The 23,746-nt window shown below is 37.6% G+C and overlaps 2 protein-coding genes across 2 annotated transcripts; both read left to right on the forward strand.

Moving 5' to 3' along the window:
* Positions 1–572: 572 nt before the first annotated feature.
* Positions 573–3,489, forward strand: LOC135078303 (uncharacterized). Its single transcript, XM_063972901.1, has 2 exons — positions 573–1,878; positions 3,095–3,489. The coding sequence occupies exons 1-2, from the start codon at positions 573–575 to the stop codon at positions 3,487–3,489; spliced, it is 1,701 nt and encodes a 566-aa protein (XP_063828971.1).
* Positions 3,490–16,263: 12,774 nt separating this feature from the next.
* Positions 16,264–21,374, forward strand: LOC135077825 (very long chain fatty acid elongase 4-like). The gene is made up of 5 exons (XM_063972363.1): positions 16,264–16,354; positions 16,809–16,996; positions 18,189–18,257; positions 18,661–18,963; positions 21,013–21,374. The coding sequence occupies exons 1-5, from the start codon at positions 16,309–16,311 to the stop codon at positions 21,211–21,213; spliced, it is 807 nt and encodes a 268-aa protein (XP_063828433.1). The 5' UTR covers positions 16,264–16,308; the 3' UTR covers positions 21,214–21,374.
* The last annotated feature ends 2,372 nt before the right edge of the window (positions 21,375–23,746 follow it).

A 23,746-nucleotide genomic window follows, 5' to 3' on the forward strand; every position in this document is an offset into this window, starting at 1 on the left:
TGAAATTCCGTTGTTCTCAGACGTCATTAATTTTATCGAAAAGCAATATAGGGCACTGGACCTGTCGATTGTCGTACCTCTGTCGAATAATTCGGGTGGTTCTTTTAAGGGTAAACATAGTGGGGTAAGCAAGCCTAAACAGTCGTTCGTAGTCTCTTGTCCAACCTGTCGCTTTTGTGGTGGCCAGCACAGTCTCACTGCTTGTGATGAATTTTTAAAACTTGACATAAATTCTCGTTTTAATTTTGTTAAACAGAATGATCTCTGTTTGTTGTGTTTTTCGGATACGCATAGGGTAAAAACTTGTCGTGCTTCTCGTTGTGGAGTGTGTCGTAACTCACACAATACCTTATTGCATTTTACAAAACAAACTCAGACCTCATCTGTAACTGACAGTACACAACCTGATAAGAATAATATCGTTTTAACTTCAATAACTAGTAAAAATACTGTCTTGTTTTCGACTGTCAAGGTTTTAATTAAAAATAAGTAGTTCAGGTAACTTTCAACCCGTGCGTGCACTGCTAGACTGCGCTAGTGCTTGTAATTTTATTTCGGAACCCTGTGCCAAAATGCTGGGACTTAATATTTGTCGTGGCCAACATTCCGTCAATGGAATTGGCAATTCTGTCGCTCAGCCACTTGGTTCGTTGTCGTGTGAACTGAAACCGTCTGGTAAATCGTTACTGTCGTCAAATATAAAATTTGAAGCTCTCGTTTTGTCGGCAATTTGTGCTGATCAGCCTGCCCAACCTATTGATTCGTCCGCATGGTCGCACATACGGAACTTACCTCTCGCTGATCCCGACTTTGCTCATCCAGGGCCGGTAGACATACTGCTCGGTGCAGATATTTTCGCTTCTTCGTTACTACCGGGCCTTAGGAAGGGGAATGCTGGTCAGCCCAAAGCTCTTAACACCATCTTTGGATGGATTATTTTGGGGGAATGTGACGTCAATCGACTCGCACCCAAACCTGTCGGTCGTAGCAATAATAATTGCCTTCTCGTCTCGAATATTTCACAAACGTCGTTGGATAACTCCATTAAAAGATTCTGGGAAATAGAAAATGTAAATTTTCCGCAGAAGTCTTACTTGTCGAAGGAGGACCAACTTTGTGAAAGTTATTTTGTCGATAATCATTTTCGTAACCATGTAGGTAGATTTGTGGTGCCCTTACCTTTCGTCGATCCCACAAATAAACCTGTCTTTGTGAATTCCCGTGAAATTGCGCTTAAGCGCCTTTTCTCATTAGAACGCAAATTGAACACTAGTCCTGCATTAAGAGCTGAATATGTCGCTTTCATTGAAGATTATAAAGAACGCGGTCATCTCGAAGAGGTTGATCCTCCTCCCACGAGTGAGGGTCGGTTTTATTACATACCCCATCACGGTATTTTACGCCCTGAATCTGTCAGCACGCCTCTCCGCGTTATTTTCGATGCCAGCGCGAGAGATGGCAAAGCGGTCTCACTCAATGAAACCTTACTCGCCGGGCCGAAACTTCAGACTAATATTTTCGATCTGCTTATGCGCTTTCGTTGGCATGCTGTTGTTTTCACCGGAGATGTGAAACAGATGTATAGGCAAATATTAGTTCCAGAAGAAGACGTGGAATACCAGCGCATTTTGTGGCGTCCTAGTGCGGATGGACCAGTGCGTGACTATCGATTGTTAACCGTGACGTATGGAGTATCGTCGGCGCCGTTTCAGGCTCTTCGAACCATGGCTCAACTTGCCACAGATTCTGCTGAGGAGTACCCAGCTGGTTCCGAAATCCTGTCGCGTGACATCTGTGTAGATGAAGTAGTCACTGGTGCGAACTCGGTCGAGGAGGCTTGCTCTCTTCAGATGGAACTGACCAAAATATTGTCGTCGGGTGGGTTCCATCTGAGAAAGTGGACCTCTAACAGTAGCACTTTTCTCGATAGCCTTCCCCCTTCGGACTTGTATTCGGGTGACTTCAAGCGTTTTGAAGAGATTCCTGACCTTTTGCTTAAAAATCTTAGGTCTGTTGTGGCCATCCACAATCAGATTCTTTTAGTTTTCGTGTTGCAGATACTTCGATTTTCGTCGGTTTCCACTGTGAAACATATTCTTTCGTGTTGTTTTCGATTAGCTCATAATTTAAAAATTAAATCGGTTGGTAACCGTATTATCGGACCTTTGCAGACGTCCGAGATTCATGGCGCCTTTTTTTTTGATCAAATCTGTGCTGTTGTTTATTGTCGAGTTGTTACTGATGAATGTTCGTATATCGTTAATCTTCGTCTCGAAGCGGGTCTTCTCAGGGTGGGCGGTCGCTTGGCTCATCCCAGGGTTGATTTTGAAGTGAAACATCCATTGCTACTACCTCGTTCACACCGTCTCACTTCCTTGATTATCCAGGAGTACCACGTTCGCTTCATGCACCCCGGTGCGCAAACTCTCCAAAATCTCCTTGCACAGCATTTTTGGATCCTGTCGTGTAAACGCGCCATTCGGTCGGTAGTTTCGGGCTGCATTAAATGTTTTCGTGTCCGTCCGCAACCAGCCCCCACACCACTCATGGGTAATTTACCGTCGTATTGGGTTAACCAAATTAAGCCTTTCTCGAGTTCTGTCGTTGACTATGGTGGACCTTTCGATATAGCTCTCGGACGTGGTCGCGGTGTTAAAACCTTTAAAGGTTACATTTGCGTTTTCGTTTGTACCACTACGAAAGCTATACATATCGAGCTCGCCTCTGAGCTGTCGACGGAAGCTTTTCTTGCTGCTTTGCGCAGATTTATCGCACGTCGTGGAAGGTGTAGTCAGCTCGTATCGGATCAGGGTCGCAATTTTATCGGTGCAAGTAACTATCTTGGTTCCTTAATGCAGAAGGCCGCGGATGCTCAGGAAATAAAATTTTCGTTTAGTCCTCCTGGGAGTCCCCACTTCAATGGCTTAGCGGAAGCAGGGATCAAGTCGGTTAAGACACATCTGGCTCGCGTTATCGGTACTCAGCGACTTACCTTCGAAGAGCTTTATACCGTTTTGGCTCAGGTTGAAGCGATGTTAAATTCTCGGCCTTTGTTCCCTTGCCCCCTTAAGTTCTGATCCTAACGATCTTGCAGCTTTGACCCCAGGACATTTCCTCACATTAGAGCCCATGACTATAATGCCCGAGGAGAATCTTGTCGGTCAAAACATTGGTGCTCTTCAGCGCTGGAAGCTTATCCAACAGATGCACCAGGACTTTTGGGTTAGATGGCGCAATGAATACATGCACACCTTACGGCAACGTGCTAAGTGGGATAAAACCAATGCTAATATAACTGTGGGAACAATGGTTTTAGTTGTTAATGAGCTACTAAGCCCACAAAAGTGGCCATTGGGTCGTATCGTTGCCTTACATCCTGGCTTAGATGGAATTTGTCGAGTGGTGACCGTGAGGACTGCTGCTGGTCATTACAAAAGACCAGTCGTTAAGATTTGTCCTTTGCCTTTGGCAAATAACTTATCAAATTAAATTTAAATAAGTTTCGTTTATCGCTTTACACTGCCTTCGCGAATACAGGGTGAGTGTAAACCTATCGTATCGTAGTTTGTAAGTTGCACTTGTTGCCTTATCGTATTTTTTGAATTTTCGCCGTATTCTTTTTTTTCGTTTTCGTAGTAAATACGGTTGTATTTAGGTGGGCGGAATGTTCACTTTTGACATAAATGTGAAACCATAGTCGTAGCATTATTTAATATTTTTCGTATAGCAACATTTGGTTGAAATGTCAAATAAAGTTAGTTGCAAAATTTGGATTCGGCCGTCGTGTCGCTCTCGTTTTCGAATCGCCAAAAAGGCGGTTAAACTTGTCGGAATTATCGCGCAAGCATAGAAATTACTCTCAATTAGTGTCGCAGTAGTTTAAAGTAGTATATTTATTAAATCCATCATCGATTGCGTGAGAGGCGGTGTGAAGGTGTCCAGCGTGGCCGTTACTACAAGGACGGTAGGAACTCATCTGGGCCCAGCACTGGGGGATTACTTGAATTGTACGTATCAGGCTAAACATCTTCAGGAGCCAGGTAAGCCCGATCGCAATCCTTTTACATTATTTTCAATCTTAAAGTTTTTCACCCAAGTCACAGAAATATTTTGGAAGTCTCCCTATCGCTATACAGTCCATTTTTATCGAAATCGCTTCAGATACCTATGTATAAACTATTTGTGAAAACTATTTTGGCAAATGTGAAGTTTAATTGGTAACTCTATATGTGTTATAGAATGCTGTTTGTTTTCCTAACAATAAAATAAAAAAAATAAAAAATAATAAAAAAAATACCATAATCACGATTGCCTCTTACAGAGCCTACCGTCTCAACACGTGTACGTATCCGATATTTTCGCAACCAGAAATAAACAGGCACAAAGCAATCACTGCTCCCAATCCTATAAACTTTTTTAATAAAACGTTAACCATTAACTTAACAAATGAAAAAACGTTTTCTCATAATTCACATTAAAATGGGAACAATGAGGAACTGTTACCGAAATAGGTCGCTTCGTGATATTTATTGCTTTTGATTATAAATTTTGGCTTTGTTGCCGTTATTTACGAGCTCCAATACAATGGACTCTTGCCGTTTACATCCCCAATACAAGATTAAGAAAAGGAAATCTATTATTCTAAATCTGGGGGCACGGCAGTGCCCCCACCAAGTCGAGCAAAAAAGCGGCACGGCCGTACCATCCTTTTCTCGAAGCAATTCAGGCCATTTTCGACCGCCTGTAACTTCGTTGTGGATAAAACTAGAAGGCTGAATTTTCATTAGCTATGCAGGCATTGTAAAGACACGGTATATTTAAAATTTCATTCAATTTGAACCAATAGTTTAAGAATTATAACGGGTCAAAGTTACTTAATTTTGTCACTCACTGACTGACTCACTGACTCACTGACTCACTGACTCACTGACTCACTGACTCACTGACTCACTGACTCACCGATCATCAAAACTCTAAGGCACTTCTAGCAGACCTAGAAGCTTCAAATTTGGAATATAAGTAGTGTTTGGTGTATGAATCAAGGAAAAACTAAAATATTTGGGGGCACGGTAGTGCAACCGCCAAGTCGAGTAAAATTTTTCAATTTCGGTCCAGTTTTCTAGATACATAACTGCTGTCTACAAAATACAAAAAGAAATGATATTTGGGGGCACGGTAGTGCAACCGCCAAGTCGAGTAAAATTTTTCAATTTCGGTCCAGTTTTCTAGATACATAACTGCTGTCTACAAAATACAAAAAGAAATGAGATCCCATCAAAAACAATACTTGTCAAAAAAACCAAGTCTCGCAACTCAGTTGTTCTACGGTAAAAAGTTGTGAGATCCATGTAATACCAAGTCCAGGCCAGGAAATCTTTAACGTTTTACATAAATATATTGACTTGGCCATCGCATGAAAACACGTGTAAATTAAATTATTTAGTGCGATGGCCAAGTCAATAATTTATGTAAAACGTTAAAGATTTCCTGGCCTGGACTTGGTATTACATGGATCTCACAACTTTTTACCGTAGAACAACTGAGTTGCGAGACTTGGTTTTTTTGACAAGTATTGTTTTTGATGGGATCTAGTATTTCTGATTTATCTCGAAATCGAAATAACTCGCTCATTTCATTCATTCCGCCACTTCTCCTTAGCTTCAGCCGATATGTTGTTCCAAAGTGGCGATATGTCAAGTTACATTGGAATTTGTTACTCTGAAAGGCCTATATTTGAATTGAGTATCATTAAATTTGAATTTCAAATGAAACAATTACCATAAGTGTTTTTCAACATTATTATGTTATAAACTACATACTTTGTGTGTAAAAGGAGCTGATTTTCCATCTAATAATCCACTACATTTAATAAGAAGCAACCTATTTTCAATATTCCAACATAGATCTACCGATCTCTCTACCGATCAGTAACAAATTGACAATTTGATTAACCAACTAATCCACATTTCAATCAAACACGATTCAGTGACCGCATTTCGCTGTATTGCAAGTATGTGATCAACGCCGACGTTATAACCGGGGCGAGCCATCAAACACCCACGTCCCGGTCCCACTTCCTCTCATTACCACTTCATTTCGTCCATGCCATTAATTCCCTGACCTACAGAAATGAAATACACTCTTTGAAGTAACTGCCTACAATGTAGGTTGCACGTCCGACCGCCCCGTTCCGCTCTGGATAATTATTATCCTTGTACATAATGGAGATCTTACGGGAAAACCAATAATCAATTAACAGGAAAGCACCAGATGTCGGTTCGGGACGCCCACTTCGGGTGCCATTCCGAAATGGGTCAAAGGATGAAGCAATGGTTAATTTGATTATGCGTAATTGTTTTTAAAAACAAAAACCACATGCTACTGTATGAACTGAGTGGACTTGCTATTGGTAACAGCGTTGTTCGCATGTTTGCAATATGTAGGCACATTATGGTTGTCAATAAAATTTCTGTGGTTACAAAATGTATAAAGCAAGTAGGTATGTAGAGACCTTCAAATGGAAAATTAGCTGAAGTGATACTGATAATTTCTTAAAACTAAGCTTCCATATTATATAAGCTTATTGTACTTAACCACCAACAACAATAATACACCAACAATACATCCCAAAGGGCGATGGAGGGGCTATGCTCGGAGTTACCCTGCGTGATCGAATCAGAAATGAGGAGATCCGCAGGAGAACTTACCTATTGACAAGAAAAAATCATCTGCAGCTCTTAGTAATCATGTTACGCAGCCAGCTGATGGATTTCCCACGATTATTTCATACGCATCGAACACACCCCAGAATCATTTCACTGAAAATAACACTCGTAATTCGTGCGTGATAAGTACGAGTGTGGAGAGCGCGTGGGAACAATATTTACCTAAACAACAAATGGTTATACTGAGCAGCTTTGTTCTATATTTTTTTAGGTTGTCAACCATTACATTGCACAGTCGCCCATTGGATTAGGTAAATGTTTTTGTTGCAAAATCGCTCTTATTACAATTCTTATTACAACGTAAGATGCGATAGTATGTAAACTGATGACAGTCATCTGTGACTTCTGTGAGTACACTAAATCATCATCATCATTTCAGCCATAGGACGACTGCTGAACATAGGCCTCCCCCAATGATTACACAATGGCCGGTTGGTGGCGGCCGGCATCCAGCGCCTTCCTGCTACCTTTATGAGGTCTTCGGTCCACCTTATGGGTGGACGTCCTACGCTGCGCTTTCCGGTACGTGGCCTCCACTCCGGAACCTTGATGCTCAATCGGCCGTCAGTTCTGCGTACTATGTGCCCTGCCCATTGCCACTTCAGCTACATTCATGTTCATCATTCGTTATTGTTTCTGCTACAGAGTACAATTAAATGCTGGCTTGGAATATTTTAGGTATTGCGCTTTTTTTCAATGACAAAGAACAAATCGACATGCCGTAACATTAGTATAAGTCATCCCAAACATCCCAACTTTCTCGCCCGCGGGAAATCACGGATCCCTGTAACTGGCTTCGAATTAATCACACTAAAACACGGCCGAAGTTCCAAAGATCCCTACATCCATAATTAAAGAACCACACAACCTCGTGTCAATCGGCAAACACACATAAATAAATACATGCCAAACACAATGGCAGCCAATTATAGCGTGAAAACGTTTTCCTTCAGAGCTTTGTGCCAAGCAAGGAGCATTTATTGTCTCATCGGTAAGTAAATATAGGTACAGTTACACACATATACCAAGTAATAAATTCTAAAGACTCAATCAGTCCTAAACTAATTTCATGTTTCAATAAATTAATTAAATTTCATTTATTTTCTGAAAGTTGTCTTTGAAATAAACAGCACTTTTACACGTCCCAAGTAATACCTATTGTTTCACTATCTCTACCACCAATAATGTGACCCAGTGCTAAAAAGGAGCAACATAAGAAACTCAGTCTCGTTTGCTCTATCGTAATCAAATACGAAGTCGTCCATGTAGAACACACACATCAAAACCTTTACATATCAAGACACATTCTGAATCAAAACAAGTAATGATTTTAAAAAGCATAACAAACGGTACCAAGGATCTTATATTGTTGTGATGTGAACAATGCTGGCAAAACAATTTTCCGACAGGGTCTTGACTCTAGATATTTTCTCAGAACGTTACTACAATAACACAACATAGCCAGCAGTTAGTAGGCCCACCACTTTTTGTGGTCATACATCAATCGGGTTGTTCGTTCTGATTGAAATAACATAGTTTAGATACGTGGGTTTTATTTACTCTGATATACTAATGTTATGTTAGTAGGACTACTGCCTCTCTTGCTCATTCTTCGCCTATTCTATAACTAATTAAATCGTGTACTAATAAGTCTGTGGAACAGCTGATAGGAAAGTTACTATCAGCTGTTCCACAGACTTATTAGTAAACGATTTAATTAGTTAGAGAAGATAAGTCGGATACTAATACGGATATAATATAAATAAATACTTGAAAAATAGCGACGTTCACAACTTTAACACGAGAAACAAAAATAAATTAGCTATACCTAATCTTAGACTTCAAAAAGTATATGGTACTTTTATGGGACAGAGTATTCACTATTATAACAAAGTTCCTGAAGACTATAAAAAACTACCCATTAATAAATTTAAAAGTATAGTTAAAGAACACTTACTAAAAAAAGCTTATTACACTACAAATGATTACCTTAATGATAAATTACCTTGGAAATAAGTCTCTCAGGCTCTCACAATGTACCTAATTAATTGTATACGAGTAGATACATTAGTTGCCATCTCTTTCTATTATATTATGGTGCCTTGCTTTTCTGTCTGGAGTTTTCATACCTTGTCTACTAAATAGTTTTATATCTGGCACTTAGTCAGAAGGGTATCTTGGACTTGTCATGCTCACTAAAATGTCTTTGGGGTAGTGGCGTGTGAGGCGGGTCGCTACATTCCCTACAATATGGTCGAGTGAAGCGATGGCTGGTTCACACGTCATGTCTGTGAACAGGCGCTGCCTTCGGGGACTGGTCAAGACAAGATATACCTACCTTAAATTTTTAACATAACAATTAACAATCAACTTAGACAGTGGCACGGCACTAAATATAAGTATATACAATTTATTTAAAACTACCACACGGTTTTGCTATGGTGCCTTGCTTTTCTCTCTAGAGTTTTCTTGCCTTGTCTCCTAAATAGTTTTATATCTGGCACTTAGCCAGAAGGATATCTTAGACTTGTCATGCTCACTAAAATGTCTCTGGGGTAGTGGCGTGTGAGGCGGGTCGTTACATTCCCTATAATATGGTCGAGTGAAGCGATGGCTGGTTCACACGTCATGTCTGTGAACAGGCGCTGCCTTCGGGGACTGGTCAAGGAAAGATATACCTGACATAAAATATATGTATCAAAACGCAACAATTAACCTAGAAATTAGCACGGCACTAAAGAAATATATTCAAAACTGCCACGCGGTCTCGTGCTAGATGGGCGTCTTAAAGGCCACCTTCTATCAACGCGAGCGCGTGGTAAGTAACTTGCTTCTGAATGTATGTAACTTCCTACTTTTTTTATTTTTAAACCGGCAGACAGTGGTGACTGAGTTTGTTGCGGCGCTTCTTCTCAGCACTTGCCAAATGTTTGTCTCGAAGCGCTGGTAGGGCAAAAAAAGAATGAGACATGTATAGGCTCCTTAAGAGCATTTGACGATTTGCAAGAACTAATTTAATTAGTCTAAACAAATAAAGATAATTTTGATTTGATTTGATTTGATTGACTTATGACTCTCATTAAGTAATGAGAGTCATAAGTATCCGACTTGGCCCGATAGGAAATAAAGTACGGAATATTTCTACTCCATCATGTAAAGAAATGTTACTTCAAGTCCTGAGGGCCGTCTGAACGACACATTACTTACCCCTACAGGCTTTCTATGCCTTGCTATATTGTGTGTAAGAATAATGGCTATATGAACAGTCAATTCTCTTTCATTCTTTGTAAACAACATCAATAAGGCAGTGCTTTCAAACGCGCCACAGTTTGTTCAAAGTAAGATTACTGTGTAAACTACGGCTTACTTTCCAATTTTCTTTGGAACCCAGACTCGGACCGAAATCACGTTTTCGATATAAACAAACACGGTGTGCTTCTGGGAATAAGTAATAATGGACAGTATGTAAAAACATATTTTTTCTTATTTCTTATTTGATATTGATATTCCCTCTATTTATAACATTAGGCACGATAAATATTGACCCCCGGACCTTAGCGACTAAGAAAATCTATTCCGGAATTCCTTTTATATACCTGTCAAAGAGGAAAAATAATGATTCCAATAATGCCCCAATTATCCAACCTTAAACGTAAAGGTTTTGGAGGTAAATTATACAGACTTATAAAAAAATTGCTGACCAAGTTAGGCCTCTTTCACATTTACTAATCAGCATTGTACCTGTGATTGTACCTACTTATCATTTCGGCATTTTTCAGTTGCGATTACCTACACATAATATGACATATATAATATACCTTCTATATTTCTATATTTTAATAAAAATAATTTAGTATCTGAAAATGAGAATCACGTCGCGTGTCGGTCAAAACGTTCATGACCAGTCCAACCTTTACCTTGTAAGCGAAGTAGAAAATACACATTTCTAGAACATTTCGATCCAGTGACTTCAAATTGAAAGGCGTGTCGTATCAGCGCGAGTAATCTTTAGGACAATATTTCTACCATTTGTCGGGTGAAATGGGCTCTCGGGTAAGATGGATCAAACAGATATGTTTTAAGATCTGACCCACATTCGACCTATTGTAACTTATTTTCACAGTGATGGTATCAAACGTTTTATCTTTTTAAAAACGTATCGACAGGAAAAATGAGATGTTTCTGCGAGTAATGCGAACAGCGAAGTGCCCGTTATTGTGGAAAAACTTGAGCAAAGCCTTGGAAAAAGAAGTTGAATTCTTTCGGCTGAGTAGGAAGAGAGCAACCAATCATCAGCATCACCCTCTTTCAGATTTATCAGGTATTTTTACACTTTATGTTTGATGATTGGAAGAATATCTAAATGGGAATAACATTTTAATCCTTCAAGCTCCGCGAATCTAGACACAATAGATAATCAATTGTTACGCGGTAGCCGGCTACCGCTTGGGGGCTGAGAGGTTAAGCATTTTGGTGAATGACCAATTAGTAACGTCAATTTAATATTTGACATTACTATTTGGTCATTAAACTCGTAGCTTTAATATACAAAATAATACTTAAAGAATATCTTGTATGTGCAATAAAGACAGTCTAAGTCGGATCGCGACAAAAACTGCGTTAGACCGCAACTGACCCAGATCCTGCACTCAGCCTGATTGGACACGATCCAATGCCACTCGAATTGTATTCATGGAAAAACCGATATCAGTATCTTATGGTAGTGAATACATGGTAATAATACCCCAGGAAAATCCACCATACTTGGATGAGTAGGGGATGAAATCATTCCCAATAAGAGGCGCATGCTGCTACTCATCGTTATACCCGTAAAGTTAAAACTTTGCACTTCAAAAATAAGTCTCTAGGCCCCTCACATGCAAACTAATTACGTGACACCAAAAGTGAGATAATTTATATTCACGACTTTCGTCTTTTCTAATAATACTTTTACAGAATAAACCACTTCATTAGGGAAGTAGGTCTAGCTAAAAGCTATCCTTTTAGTTCCAAGGGAAAATACTGTAAGTAACTTGCACGGCTGAGTGCGACGTGTGGTGGTTCTAAGTTTTATTTAACTTTGGATTTCAACTTTAGGTACAAAACCCGTGGAGATAGTTAATTGAAGAAACCAGTAGGACGTTGAAGTTACCCTTCCTCTAATGGGTAACGTAACTACCACCCTTTAAGGGCACGTAACTTAATTTATTTATTGGTTTCTTCAGTTAACTATCCCCACTTGATTTGTACTATAACTTATATGGCTCTTTTTATGTGTAGTGGTATTTTAATGTATAATTTTAGATAAAAATGGTCACGATATAACATCTGCTGTTATTCATGCATATGAATAATTAAAACATGCCGGTGAAAATAAATAAAAATTGTACACATTTAAATTATCTCATGATCTGTCAGACTTCTATTCGAATTCAAACGACCATGCTGTTTTAAAAAAATATTTTATTTGCTCCCGAATCTCATAAATATTTTGAATATGCCTTTCATAAAAACATTTCAAAGAGATAAAAAGTATGTTCAATTTACAAACTGCATTTGAGATTTCGAGCAATAACATTTTTTTAGGATAAAAATATCATTTATAAATTAATATGAAATATTGTTAAAAAAAATAAACAAATGACTCGCATTCTTTTGCGAGGATTTTTTATTACTATTCAAGACATGCGGATCTCGTATTTTTGCAAACGAAAAACAATGCAAACTGTTACAGGAAAATGACCAGTAAGTACCTACACTTACACAACTAACGATACTTTTACCTTTTCCAATCAGGTACCGAGTAAATGAGAATGGGGGAAAAGCTCTGCTTATCCGTTCCCATTTTCTTCCCAAACATGGTTACGAACAACCCTGAAAAACCATCTAGTTAGAAGAACAAAATTTACCGCCACATGAAAATTAAATGTTGTTTTTACTAAAGGAATTTAGTAATTAATGTTTTGTTTACTCGCAGCTATCAAATTACTGCGGGTTGTAATAGTATTTAAATAATAAATAGTATTTGTAGTTGTGTTGCTGTGTATTGGTAGTTGTGTTGCCATGTTCTCTGCTACGGTCCCGCATTAGATCACATAGCCTGTAGGAAATCTGAGCAGAACTTTAGCCTTTAGCCACAAGCAGAAAGTTCTTGAAAATCACTTTGCGTAGCAAAAGTTCTTCGTGGTTTATAAATGAACAACAACGAAATTATAATGCCTGATACTCGTACTCTACTCTTTTATAAATTGTTATAGAAGCGAATAGGCCCTGCAGTCGATGTTAACAACTTCATTGTATACCTAATCCAACAACTTATTAGTAATCTGTGCTCATACTATGGCTGAGTTGCACCATCTTACTTTAACTTTGACAAACGTCAAAAATCTGTCAAACTCCATACAAAATGCACCGGTTATCGTTGTAGTTACGGTCAAAGTTAGGTGGTGCAACTCAGCCTATGTAATATGTAGGCTAAGTTTCTATACAGTAACAAATGTATTCTTATTCTTATAGGTACTAAAAGTTCCAAGGCGTGTAACCTACTTTCCCTCACAGTCTGTATAAGTCCAAAGGTGAGTAATGAGTATATCCAGAGTTGGTGTTGGTCGGCGCGCTTCTCCAACTTATAATGTGATTTCGCGAACAGATCACAAAACAGGAAACAATAAATTGGCTCACGCGAACGTTCGCAGTTGTAATTTGTCAATAACACGTTTTAGGTAATCGGGGCAACTTCTGAAATTATCTGGAAATTGAAACTACGAACTAACTAAAGTTTCCAGCCCAGAATTATTTACTTGACTGATTAAACTTGGGGAGGAACGTTTTAATCGTTTTACCTAATTAGTGAGATTTTTATAGAATAGGTAGGAGTACCTACATAGAATTTATGAATGTTTAATGATGACATAATAAACAATGTGTCCTTTTATGTATTGCATCACTGTCTTTGCATAGTAAAAAATACATAGTAGCAGTATAATGCCGTAATAAAAAATAGTACTATTGAATATCAAACTTTATTACTCAAAGAATACATTTGTGTGTTCTTTGTCAGCCTCGGTTAGTTTCAAAATGATCTCAACGAGGTTTTCCTTTAATAAAAGCGAAAGACTGAAGGAATAATAAAGGCTTGTATTTTTAAAATTAATTCTTAGTTGATTCCTTCCTTGTTAACTTACCCAAGAGCGCGGAGTTATTACTGGTCGTGACAAACATAGTACAAGCTTTGCTTAGTTTGGGGCTAGCGGCGCAGTGTAAAATGTCCAAGGATATTTATTAATTATTTATTTTATTTAAGTGCCTTTTTCCTGTGATGCGAAATAAATCCGCATCACAGGAAAAGGGCACTAAAGCTCTTAGCAGACTTATCAACTCGGAAAGGGATCAACAACACCGTATCGCTTTTCGCGAGCTGTCATAATGATGCACGCGTTTACGACGGTGCGGAACGTTGCAGTATGAAGACTATGAAGTTTCATACAAAGAATACTGACCGCCTCGAGTTGACACTGTTACCCTGTTACTATGTCTTTCCGGGTTGCTAAATGTGCGCCAACCTTAATGGTCCTTCATCATATCATATTCATTTCTCAAATATTACACCGATATCCGAACCCTTTTAATTAGCCATAAACCTCGTCTTCTAACCGCTTTTCAGCGGTTCTCGTGTTACGACTTGCGGGCACTAAACTAAACCCTCGTTTAAAATCGGTGAACCAACAAATTGTTATCTGTCGTCAAATGGTGATGTGTAATTATCGATGAGGCACCTTTTGTTAAACTATCTTTTGTGCGAAAACTTTCTTGGAAATCCATAGGAGAGGCCCCTTCCAACCGACCGTGACCCGCGATGCCCGCATTCGGGCTCTTCACGCGACCTTCACCAGATCATTGGTCCACCGAATGGGAAGCAAATTCACATTAAATCTTCTAATGTGTAGTCGCCACTCGAAAACGTTTCTGTTCAGTAAGTAACCATCCGTATCATGAAAATTGTGTTAAATTAAATTATCCCTTGGGCAAAACGCCTTGTCACATCCTTTGATGTTTTTTAGATCTACATTAATATTAGCTATTGCCATGTTATCAATATCAACATTACCCAATAACATCCCAGCATATCGATATTTATGACGTGTCGATAAAAAATCCGAACATATTATCGATATTTATCGAGTGTCGATAAATTAGTGACAGGACGGCAGCAGGCTCTATCAATCTCGTAGCCCCCGGAATCCTTATCGCCGACACAAGCACACGCATCCCAAATTGTTATTAGCCTTTTTACACGTTTTATTATAACCGTTTCAGGGTTCTGTATTTTTCTACTGAAGCAAAATGTAATTTTTAAAGTACCAAAAACAAAGAAAAATAAAAATAACTATTATTTAAAGAGTTTTCCCGAACAATATTTACGAGTAGGTACTAATAAAACACGACGTTCCTTTAAGGGGCCGTTCAAGTATTACGTAAGCAGATTTCTTACCATTTTTTACCCCCCCCGCCCCCCTTGTCATCAAAAGTAAGCAAAGCACTTACCCCCTCCCCCTATGCTTACGTAAACATTTTTAGTTATAAATGTTTTTTTATATTGTCATTTTTAAAATAGGAAAATTCATGAAAATATTCGGTTTAACTGATACACATAGAGTAAGGGACAAAAAAATATAATCAGAAATAAAGAACGTAACAAACATAATTGCATCAATTATGCATCAACATAAACACAAATGATAACTTTCAATGCTTACAATACGTTTAGTATCCAAACAAAACACGCGCGCGGGACACCGACCTCGCGTATAATATGCGGACTACGACTCTCAAATTTCAATGGGCAGTGCAACGAGAGTTAATTATTAGACAAGTGAATAGCGCACGGTAATTTCCCTAATGTGCGGTAATTTCCCTAATCAGTTCTCAAAGCGAGTGCCTACGCGTATGTATTATTTGCGGGAATCCCCGAAAAAACGTAAATAACTAACGATGACGTAATCATCATCTAGACCCCCTACCCCCTATGTCATCCAAAATAAGCAAAACGGAGACCCCCCCACCCCCCCTTGGTGCTTACGTAATACTTGAACGGCCCCTAAGTTTAAAAAACATTTCTTTTTCGTAGCAAATGCGCAAATCATTGCGTATGTTATTATTGATTAAGAAATCACTAATTTACCTGCATTATCTTAGCTTTATCCTCATTAATTGTATAGTGTACTGAACCTTCTCCGTTGAAACCCAACGGAACACATCCATATATTTTATATGTACACAAAAACGTGCCCCACACGTCACGTCTCGTAATAAATTCTAAGAAAGGATCCTTGGGTCACAATTTATTTGATTTTCTCATAAATTACATACCTACCCGTCTTTTTATACTACTGCAAATTGATTAATAAAAAAAGGCTATGCATATTAACCTTTTTACTCATATTTAGGTATCCTTTTGTTTATGACCAAGAAAAACAAAAAACTGAATGTCATAGATTTTTGACAGTTAAGTAAGTGATAAAATACTAAAATTTGCCTACTGAATGCAATAAATTAAAGCACGGAAAGAAAGAAAGAAAAGACAATGACGTGGTGCTTTCATGTAGGATTGAATCTTCCTAAAGGACAATGTAAGATATTTGTTAATACTTTAAATAATGTAAATCTCATCAATCTCTATAATACGCGGGTGAAACAGAAAAACCAAAAAATCTCGATGGCCGGCGTCGACAGTGTTATTTACTTACCTATCTACCTAGAACACTTTTAAACCCAAAGTTTAACTTTCCTAAAAGAACACATTATTCTGGTCTTTGAAATTAATGATTTTGGTCTCAATGTTGGTCCACCGAGTTGGTTAAAAGTGAAGATATCGGCTGGTATACAAAATCTGAGGGAAAAGAGCTGAAGCAACTCCTTAAAAGTACATCTATTTATGAGTAGTGGCAAATACTCTAATACTTATTTAGACTAGCTGTGCTTGCAACTTACGCGTAAAAATAGTTTTGAAAGTCGTCTCATTTACGTGCTAAGTATCATGCTCTCATATGTAAGTATAATTTGATACTTTCCCTTTGCCGGCAGTGCGCTTCGTAGACCAGTGGCCCCTCATGAACCCCAGCGAGCCGCTCTTCATCCTGGCCTCGTACCTCGCCTTTGTCCTGAAGGTCGGGCCCGCCTTAATGGAGGGCCGCCCTCCGGTCCAGATAAAGGGCTTCCTCATATTTTACAACGTGATCAAAGTTATCAATTCCGCCGTTTTAGCGTATAAGGTAAGATAGAGTCAAGGTTACTAGCAATCGGGAAAGGATTTTATTTATAGAAATAAAACATATTACCTGGAATCTAGTAAGGGACAGTCTTGGTTGTTTTCCCGACTGTAAATAAGTTTTAAGCTAACTCTTGCGCGTGTCAGAAAAGACTAGTTTATCTAAAAACTTTAGGCTTAGGTACCTAACATTTCCAGTCTGATATGGGTTTGACTGCTAGTAACATCTATCAAGATTCAAGACATAGAAAGCTGAAATATTTGGTTTTGTATATTATCAAACAATACTTAGAAGTATCTCTTGATTTATATTTTCTAAAACTACTCGAAACAGTCGCGTAAAATTATGTAGTCGATCAGAAAGTAAAATAATATTTATTGTTTTAAATTATCTAAAACTACTTGAAACAGTCACGTAAAATTATGTAGTCGATCAGAAAGTAAAATAATTTTTATTACGCTCTCATACTCTCTCATGTCAATGTTGAAGTGGAAATGAATATTAACTTCCACTGATATTCTACCTTTATATCGCGTTTAAATGCAATTCTAATTTGTAAGCAACACTGGACTGGATAGCTCAACGCTCGCTAATTGGAAACTCATTATAGAGGCATCAAATGCATGCGCTCATAACTGTAGCCTACAGCAATCATTGTTAAACATGTTCAAAACAAGAAGATAATTTTCAGAACATGTTTATATTGAAAGTTTTCCTGTAAACCTTTCACTTAACTTTTTAATCTTAATTTCTGATCTAGCTTATAATCCTAACATACCGCCCCGTTGTTTGATCACACGCTAATTGGATGCAACGCTTACAGCTTAGATATTGAATAACACAGTCTTTATGCTTCCCTTTATTAATGTCAGTATTTGCACACGATGATACCCTTGTGAATCGTACAAAAACCACAGTTTTGAAATGGCACTGAATCTCTACATTGAATACCCAATGGGTAGATTTATATAAACTCGGATTTAAAAGAATGGTTGGCTGTCGACAAAAAATGTTCCCTGATTCGTGATTTAAGCTCAATGAATGGGCCATTTATTACGTTGATTAAAGTCTTAAATCATGATTGCAATTGGAATCATATTGAGCCTTTGACAAATTAATTCTGAGAGTCAATCACAACATTTATTGCGTAGCAAAATAACCATTAAGCATCTAATAATATTTTTCTCCTTTTCAGTTCTTTTCTTACATTGTCGATAAGGGTCTATTTCCCAGAAAATGTGAACATGATGAAGTAACATTATACGTAAGTGTATTGTGAGCAATTTACGTGGGTGTTTAATAAGATTATGAGATTTGGCATAACATTTTTATTTGTATCTTAATATTATTATCGGAGTTTGATTTCGATTCCATGAATTAGATGATGGAAATGACAGTTATTGACCTTTAGAATTTTTGGATAAAATAGCACGAAGTAATAATATTAATAGAGGTCACAAATCTGGGGTCAGACTTTGAGCTTCTGACATGGCTCAGATTGCCAGACTAACGTGAGGTAGCCCCCAAAGACCATCAATTAAATTTAAACTTCAAGCAATATCGTATCACAAAGCGATTCATCAATTTGTCCCACCTGGGAATCGAATCTCCGGATCGAGACAGTACTACTCTATCCACTCCAAAGATGCATTCATATTTTATTGCAGACAATCGCCGCTCTCTACTGGAAGTACATGGCCACAAAGATCCTAGATCTGTTCGACACGATATTCTTCGTCATCCGCAAGAAGTACAACCAGGTGACGTTTCTCCACGTGTACCACCATTCGTTCATGGTGGTGATCACGTGGGTGTGTCTCAAATACGACCCGTCGGACCACTGGGCCTTCATGGCGGTCATGAACTGTCTGATACATACGGTCATGTACACGTACTATGGAGTGGCAGCCCTGGGACCACGGTACGCAAGGTACTTGTGGTGGAAGAAGTACTTGACTATGATGCAGTTGGTAAGTGCGTTATCTTTGTTTTCGTCAAAGACATCAAAGTATTTACGCTATGTACTGTATATTGCATAAAGTACGAGTATGATGATTACGAATGACTAGGCCATTATCTAATTTCAGCGAACATTTGTGCTATTATTGACCGTAAAAGACCCAAGTGCACGCCTCGCTATTCAAATATATTTATTTTTAATTTAAGTTTTAAAGACCTCTATTCTGTATATCTTTTTATCAGACTTAATTGCAAGCCGTAACTTAAAAGACAATAATTAACTCTTCAAAGCAAAAACAATAAATTCTATGAACTCGCTCTCTTGACTCGCGGAGCACATTATGCGAGGGAAATTATCAATTTTCTGTAATAATGCGCGGAGCTAAGCTCTTTTAAGTAAATAAACGGGGCCTCATCAACCTTTTTGTTTCTAAGAAAATTAACTCTGAGTTGCAGACATAAAGGTGCGTCTACTGAAGCTATGTGAAGGATTGCTATGTCGAGAGAATTTTAGTTAAGTCTCAGTACTAGCGAGGCTCCGTCCGTAGCCCTTTTAAATTCAAGCACCACAATCCCTTGCAGATTTGGTTATCCATTATTTTTCTCCTACGCAGACTTCAAAACGGGAAGATTCTGAAAAGAAGCGATAGGTCATTGGCCTAACTAAACTATAGTACACAATAGTAGACACACCCGTCTATATTTCGTAGTCCCGCTTCTTTTCGCGCGTCTCGTTTCAATGAATACTCACCCTAATAATCGTACTCGAACAAGTCTATTAGCACGAAAGAGTTTATTTATGAAACATACTAATAAACGTCAAAAAATGAATAACAATAGAAATAGAACACCTTATAAAATAAGCTCTCTCTTCAAAGATCATCCTTAAATTGTGATTCAATGTGCAACATACTAACTAGTACATACCTACACAAAGTTTGTAAATTGAAATGCAACTTTTACATTAACCAAGTAGAAAGTACAATTTACAATGAAGAGTTGCTACTACGATATACATTTTGTATTGCACTGCACTCACGCGCAGTATGATCTTCGTAGCTGTAGTCTGTCTGTAGGCTACGGACTACGAAACACCGTAGCAATACAATGCGCTTCTGTAACGTGTAGCGTTACTACGGTGATCTTACAACCTTGGATCTAATTTATTTTCTGATAACTTTTTTACTCATTTCTATTGATTAACCTAACTTACTCAATACAAAAAAGATATTCATATTATATCACTTGAAATGACCTCAAATATTTAAAATCGAACTCTACCAAAAAAATAAAAAAGACACAAACTCTATAAATTAAAATCAGTTTAGAATTTGTTTAATAATTGTAAAGCAACAATCTTATATTGTATGCTTTCCAACAATTTACATATTTTGCAATCCTAAAGTGCTTAAAGAGGCGAGCGTTCTTTGGAAACATCACAACTTCAAAGAACTTTCAGACTTGTATTAGGGAACTGTATACTTTGTGATATTATCCAAGCATGGTTATTGCTTTTGTTTTCGGTGTCCACTTTGGAAGTATCTGCTTTTGTTTTAAATAAGTGGACAAAGTTACTCTATCACTAGCATTCGGCCGCGGGTGCGCTGTTGTAGCTTTGAGTTGCAAATAATATGCGAAAAATAGAGATAGAGATAGACAAAGATATTTCTAAAATCAAACTAATTCACTATAATTTTCACGATTACTTTTTGACATTATAAAGCTGGTCCATATGACGCGTTTACAATCGATAACGCGTTTTTACTCTTCTCGAATGCTCACTAGTTGGCGGCACTCGAGTGACAGGACTTTACTCGCATATGGCTCCAAGCCTCCAACCTGGAAGGTGCAAATAAATAAAAAAATCGTTTATTACCAAAATAACAATTACATATTTTCTCTTAATAACGTTGGACTCCACACTAGGCAAGCCTGTGTCGAAATGCGATAGATAGATCATATTTGTGCTTATTTGGAGCCACTATCGTAGCTATTAACGTGTGCTATTAAGCTATTAAGCGCCAGCTGGTGGTAGTCACTTATTCTTATTTCTTTTTCAGATACAATTTATGCTGGTGATCGGCCACGTGGTCATCCAAACCTACACCTCCGAGTGTCCCATGCACGCCAGCTCGTACTGGATCGGACTGTCAAACCTCGCTCTCTTCATCTGCCTGTTCACAGACTTCTACAAAAAGCGGTACAGAGCTAAAGGAAATATGCCCATAGGCTTAGCCTGCACTAAGCAGGTCACAGAGTAAAAGTTTAGAAATAAGATGTTTAGTTGATTTCTAGAAATAATGAACAAGTAAACAATGTACCTATAGCTTATTTCATATCAGATTATGAAATAATTCAAATCTAGTATAGAAACAAAACATTGTTTGAAAAAGTTGATGGAATAAAAGAAATAACAAATGAATGTCGCTCTTTGTTTTCGGCAGTAAATTGCGAAACAAACCTTAAAAACATTTACGAATGTGGGTAAAAGAAACGTATATTGGTACTTAAGAGTATACGAGAAATTAACTGGTAAAAAACATGTGAAATAAAATCAAATGACGTTTTATTGCGTGCCGTTTTCGCTATTATTGCCTCTTTCCAGATAATAAATTTGCAATATAAGGTTTTCTCATTTTCTTTTTCGGCACGAATTATAGCGAGCAGAGCACTCACGAGCAAAAAGTTGGCGAAATTATTTTACACTAGCTTCTGTCCACGACTTCGCCTACATGGATTTCGATGTAACACAAAGTTGTAGGTAGTCGTAGATTAAAAATTATATTGGGTAATTTTGTAAATTGCATGAATATACTTATTTGGAAGTAGTGGGTTTACTTCCTTTTCAAATATTTTTTCGACACAATATCCAGTTATATCTACATGTTACTAAAATTAAAATAAATTAAGTCCACATGTTAGGCGTGTAAACAGAACAAACAAACTAACAAACATTCACTCATAGATAAGCGCCCCTTGCGAGTTCTACGTACTCCCTAAAATTTATAGACCCTCCAATTATTGCTTATGAAACCCGAAGATTTTTACACAAGATTATGCGTTAAATATATTACGTTTCATCAAATATAAATTAAAATTATCGGTAATACAAACAGAGTAGGCGCTAATAATTTTACCAAATATATTTATTTTCCTTGTATATTTTCCTTGCTATTTTAACAGAAAATTTGTAAAATATTAGCCGTTTAAAATTCAGGTTTGAAAATTTTATTTTTATGAAGCAAACAGCAATGTAGTGAGTAAAAAAAACTTTCTTAGTTAAAAAAATGGTAAGAAAATTCCACAAACACCTTTTTTGCAAAATTTTAACAAAGTAACCGTACCCGATTGAAATAAAATGGCCCATAAAATCAGCACGCTAACATTTTCGAAAATATAAGGCCCTGTGCTTCTTAGAAATTCAGGATTAGCCTACTTCCGAACAGCGACATCTGTTGCGAGCGGCACGAAACAAATCACGCGGGCCCTACATTTGCACCTACATGCAATTTGTTAGTGCCAACTTGAATAATTTGCCCATTTAGTCGTGTCACCGGAATAAAATTCCCATGAAAGGGCGCGGCCACAGTGAAGAGCTGCCTCATATCAATGTCTATGCCCGCTAAATGGCCCCAGAATGCTCTTTATGGCGCTTGGTTATGCGCAGATCACGCACACAACATTATTTATGGCTACGTAATTATTTCTACAACGTACTAAACCTCATAAAGAGTAGATAATAACCGGATCTGGGCGAGTTGTTACAGCTATTGTGTGGACGACATTATTTGCAATATTTTCCACGCTAAGTTTGGTTGAAAGAAAACTCAACTGAGCGAAATCTTTTATTCCGAGCTTAATTAGAAGCATAATAATTAGTTTGCAGCAACTACACTGGTCATCACAAAAATCGACCCTCCCGCGACAAGCACTTTCAAACGTATGCATCCCCACTTCCCACCAATATTGGCACCATTTAAAAGCCTAGTTCTAAACTTCATTTCATTAAAGGAAAGGTTTTTACCCCAAAAATGTGTCTGTAGAAGAATCCAGAGTCACTTCTTCAAAAAATAGGTAGTTACGCTTGAGCCAACTTTTATGGCTATAAAACTGTTAAGTTGGGATTAATCGCTATCCATCTGTTAACCCTTATTCAAATGCGAGCTGGTATGCATTTTTTTTACAAAGTTGAAGTGGATTTTGGGTAATTGTGGGTCACTTATTTCATATTCTTGGTCAAAATTTATTTAAAAATAGGGGAAGGGGTAGTTTTTTGGGTGGTAAATAATTTACCATTATCCATTCATGACTACAAATTATTCAATGTTGGTGGTAAAATAGTTACCATTGTCCGTTTTGGTTTATTTTTGGTTCTTGACTAGTGACTTCCTCTTGGTTCTACCTATATTTTATTAAATATTTTGGGAATGAAATAATATTGTTTTTATAAAAATAATTATTATTAATATTGGTCATTATGCTTACAATTATTATGCTTACCTTGAGTCTGAAACTAACAATAAATTCACTAATTACGTAATGTCAAAACGTTACGTAAACAGTTATCAAAATAACTTAAAATTTCTCCAAATATTTATTTAGTTTTATTTGTGCACATACAAAAAACAACAGTTATTTTTATATATCATCAAACTTTTGTCAAGACGGGATCGGACAGTGGTAAACTATTTACCACTTCTTTAAAATGTCTAAACTATATGAATAAATCAATTGCAGACACTGCCTATAAGTGAGACTATACAATAAATGTTATAGTTTAGGATTTTGAATCGA

The sequence above is a fragment of the Ostrinia nubilalis genome, chromosome 14, assembly GCF_963855985.1.
Source record: "Ostrinia nubilalis chromosome 14, ilOstNubi1.1, whole genome shotgun sequence".
Classification (NCBI taxonomy): domain Eukaryota; kingdom Metazoa; phylum Arthropoda; class Insecta; order Lepidoptera; family Crambidae; genus Ostrinia; species Ostrinia nubilalis.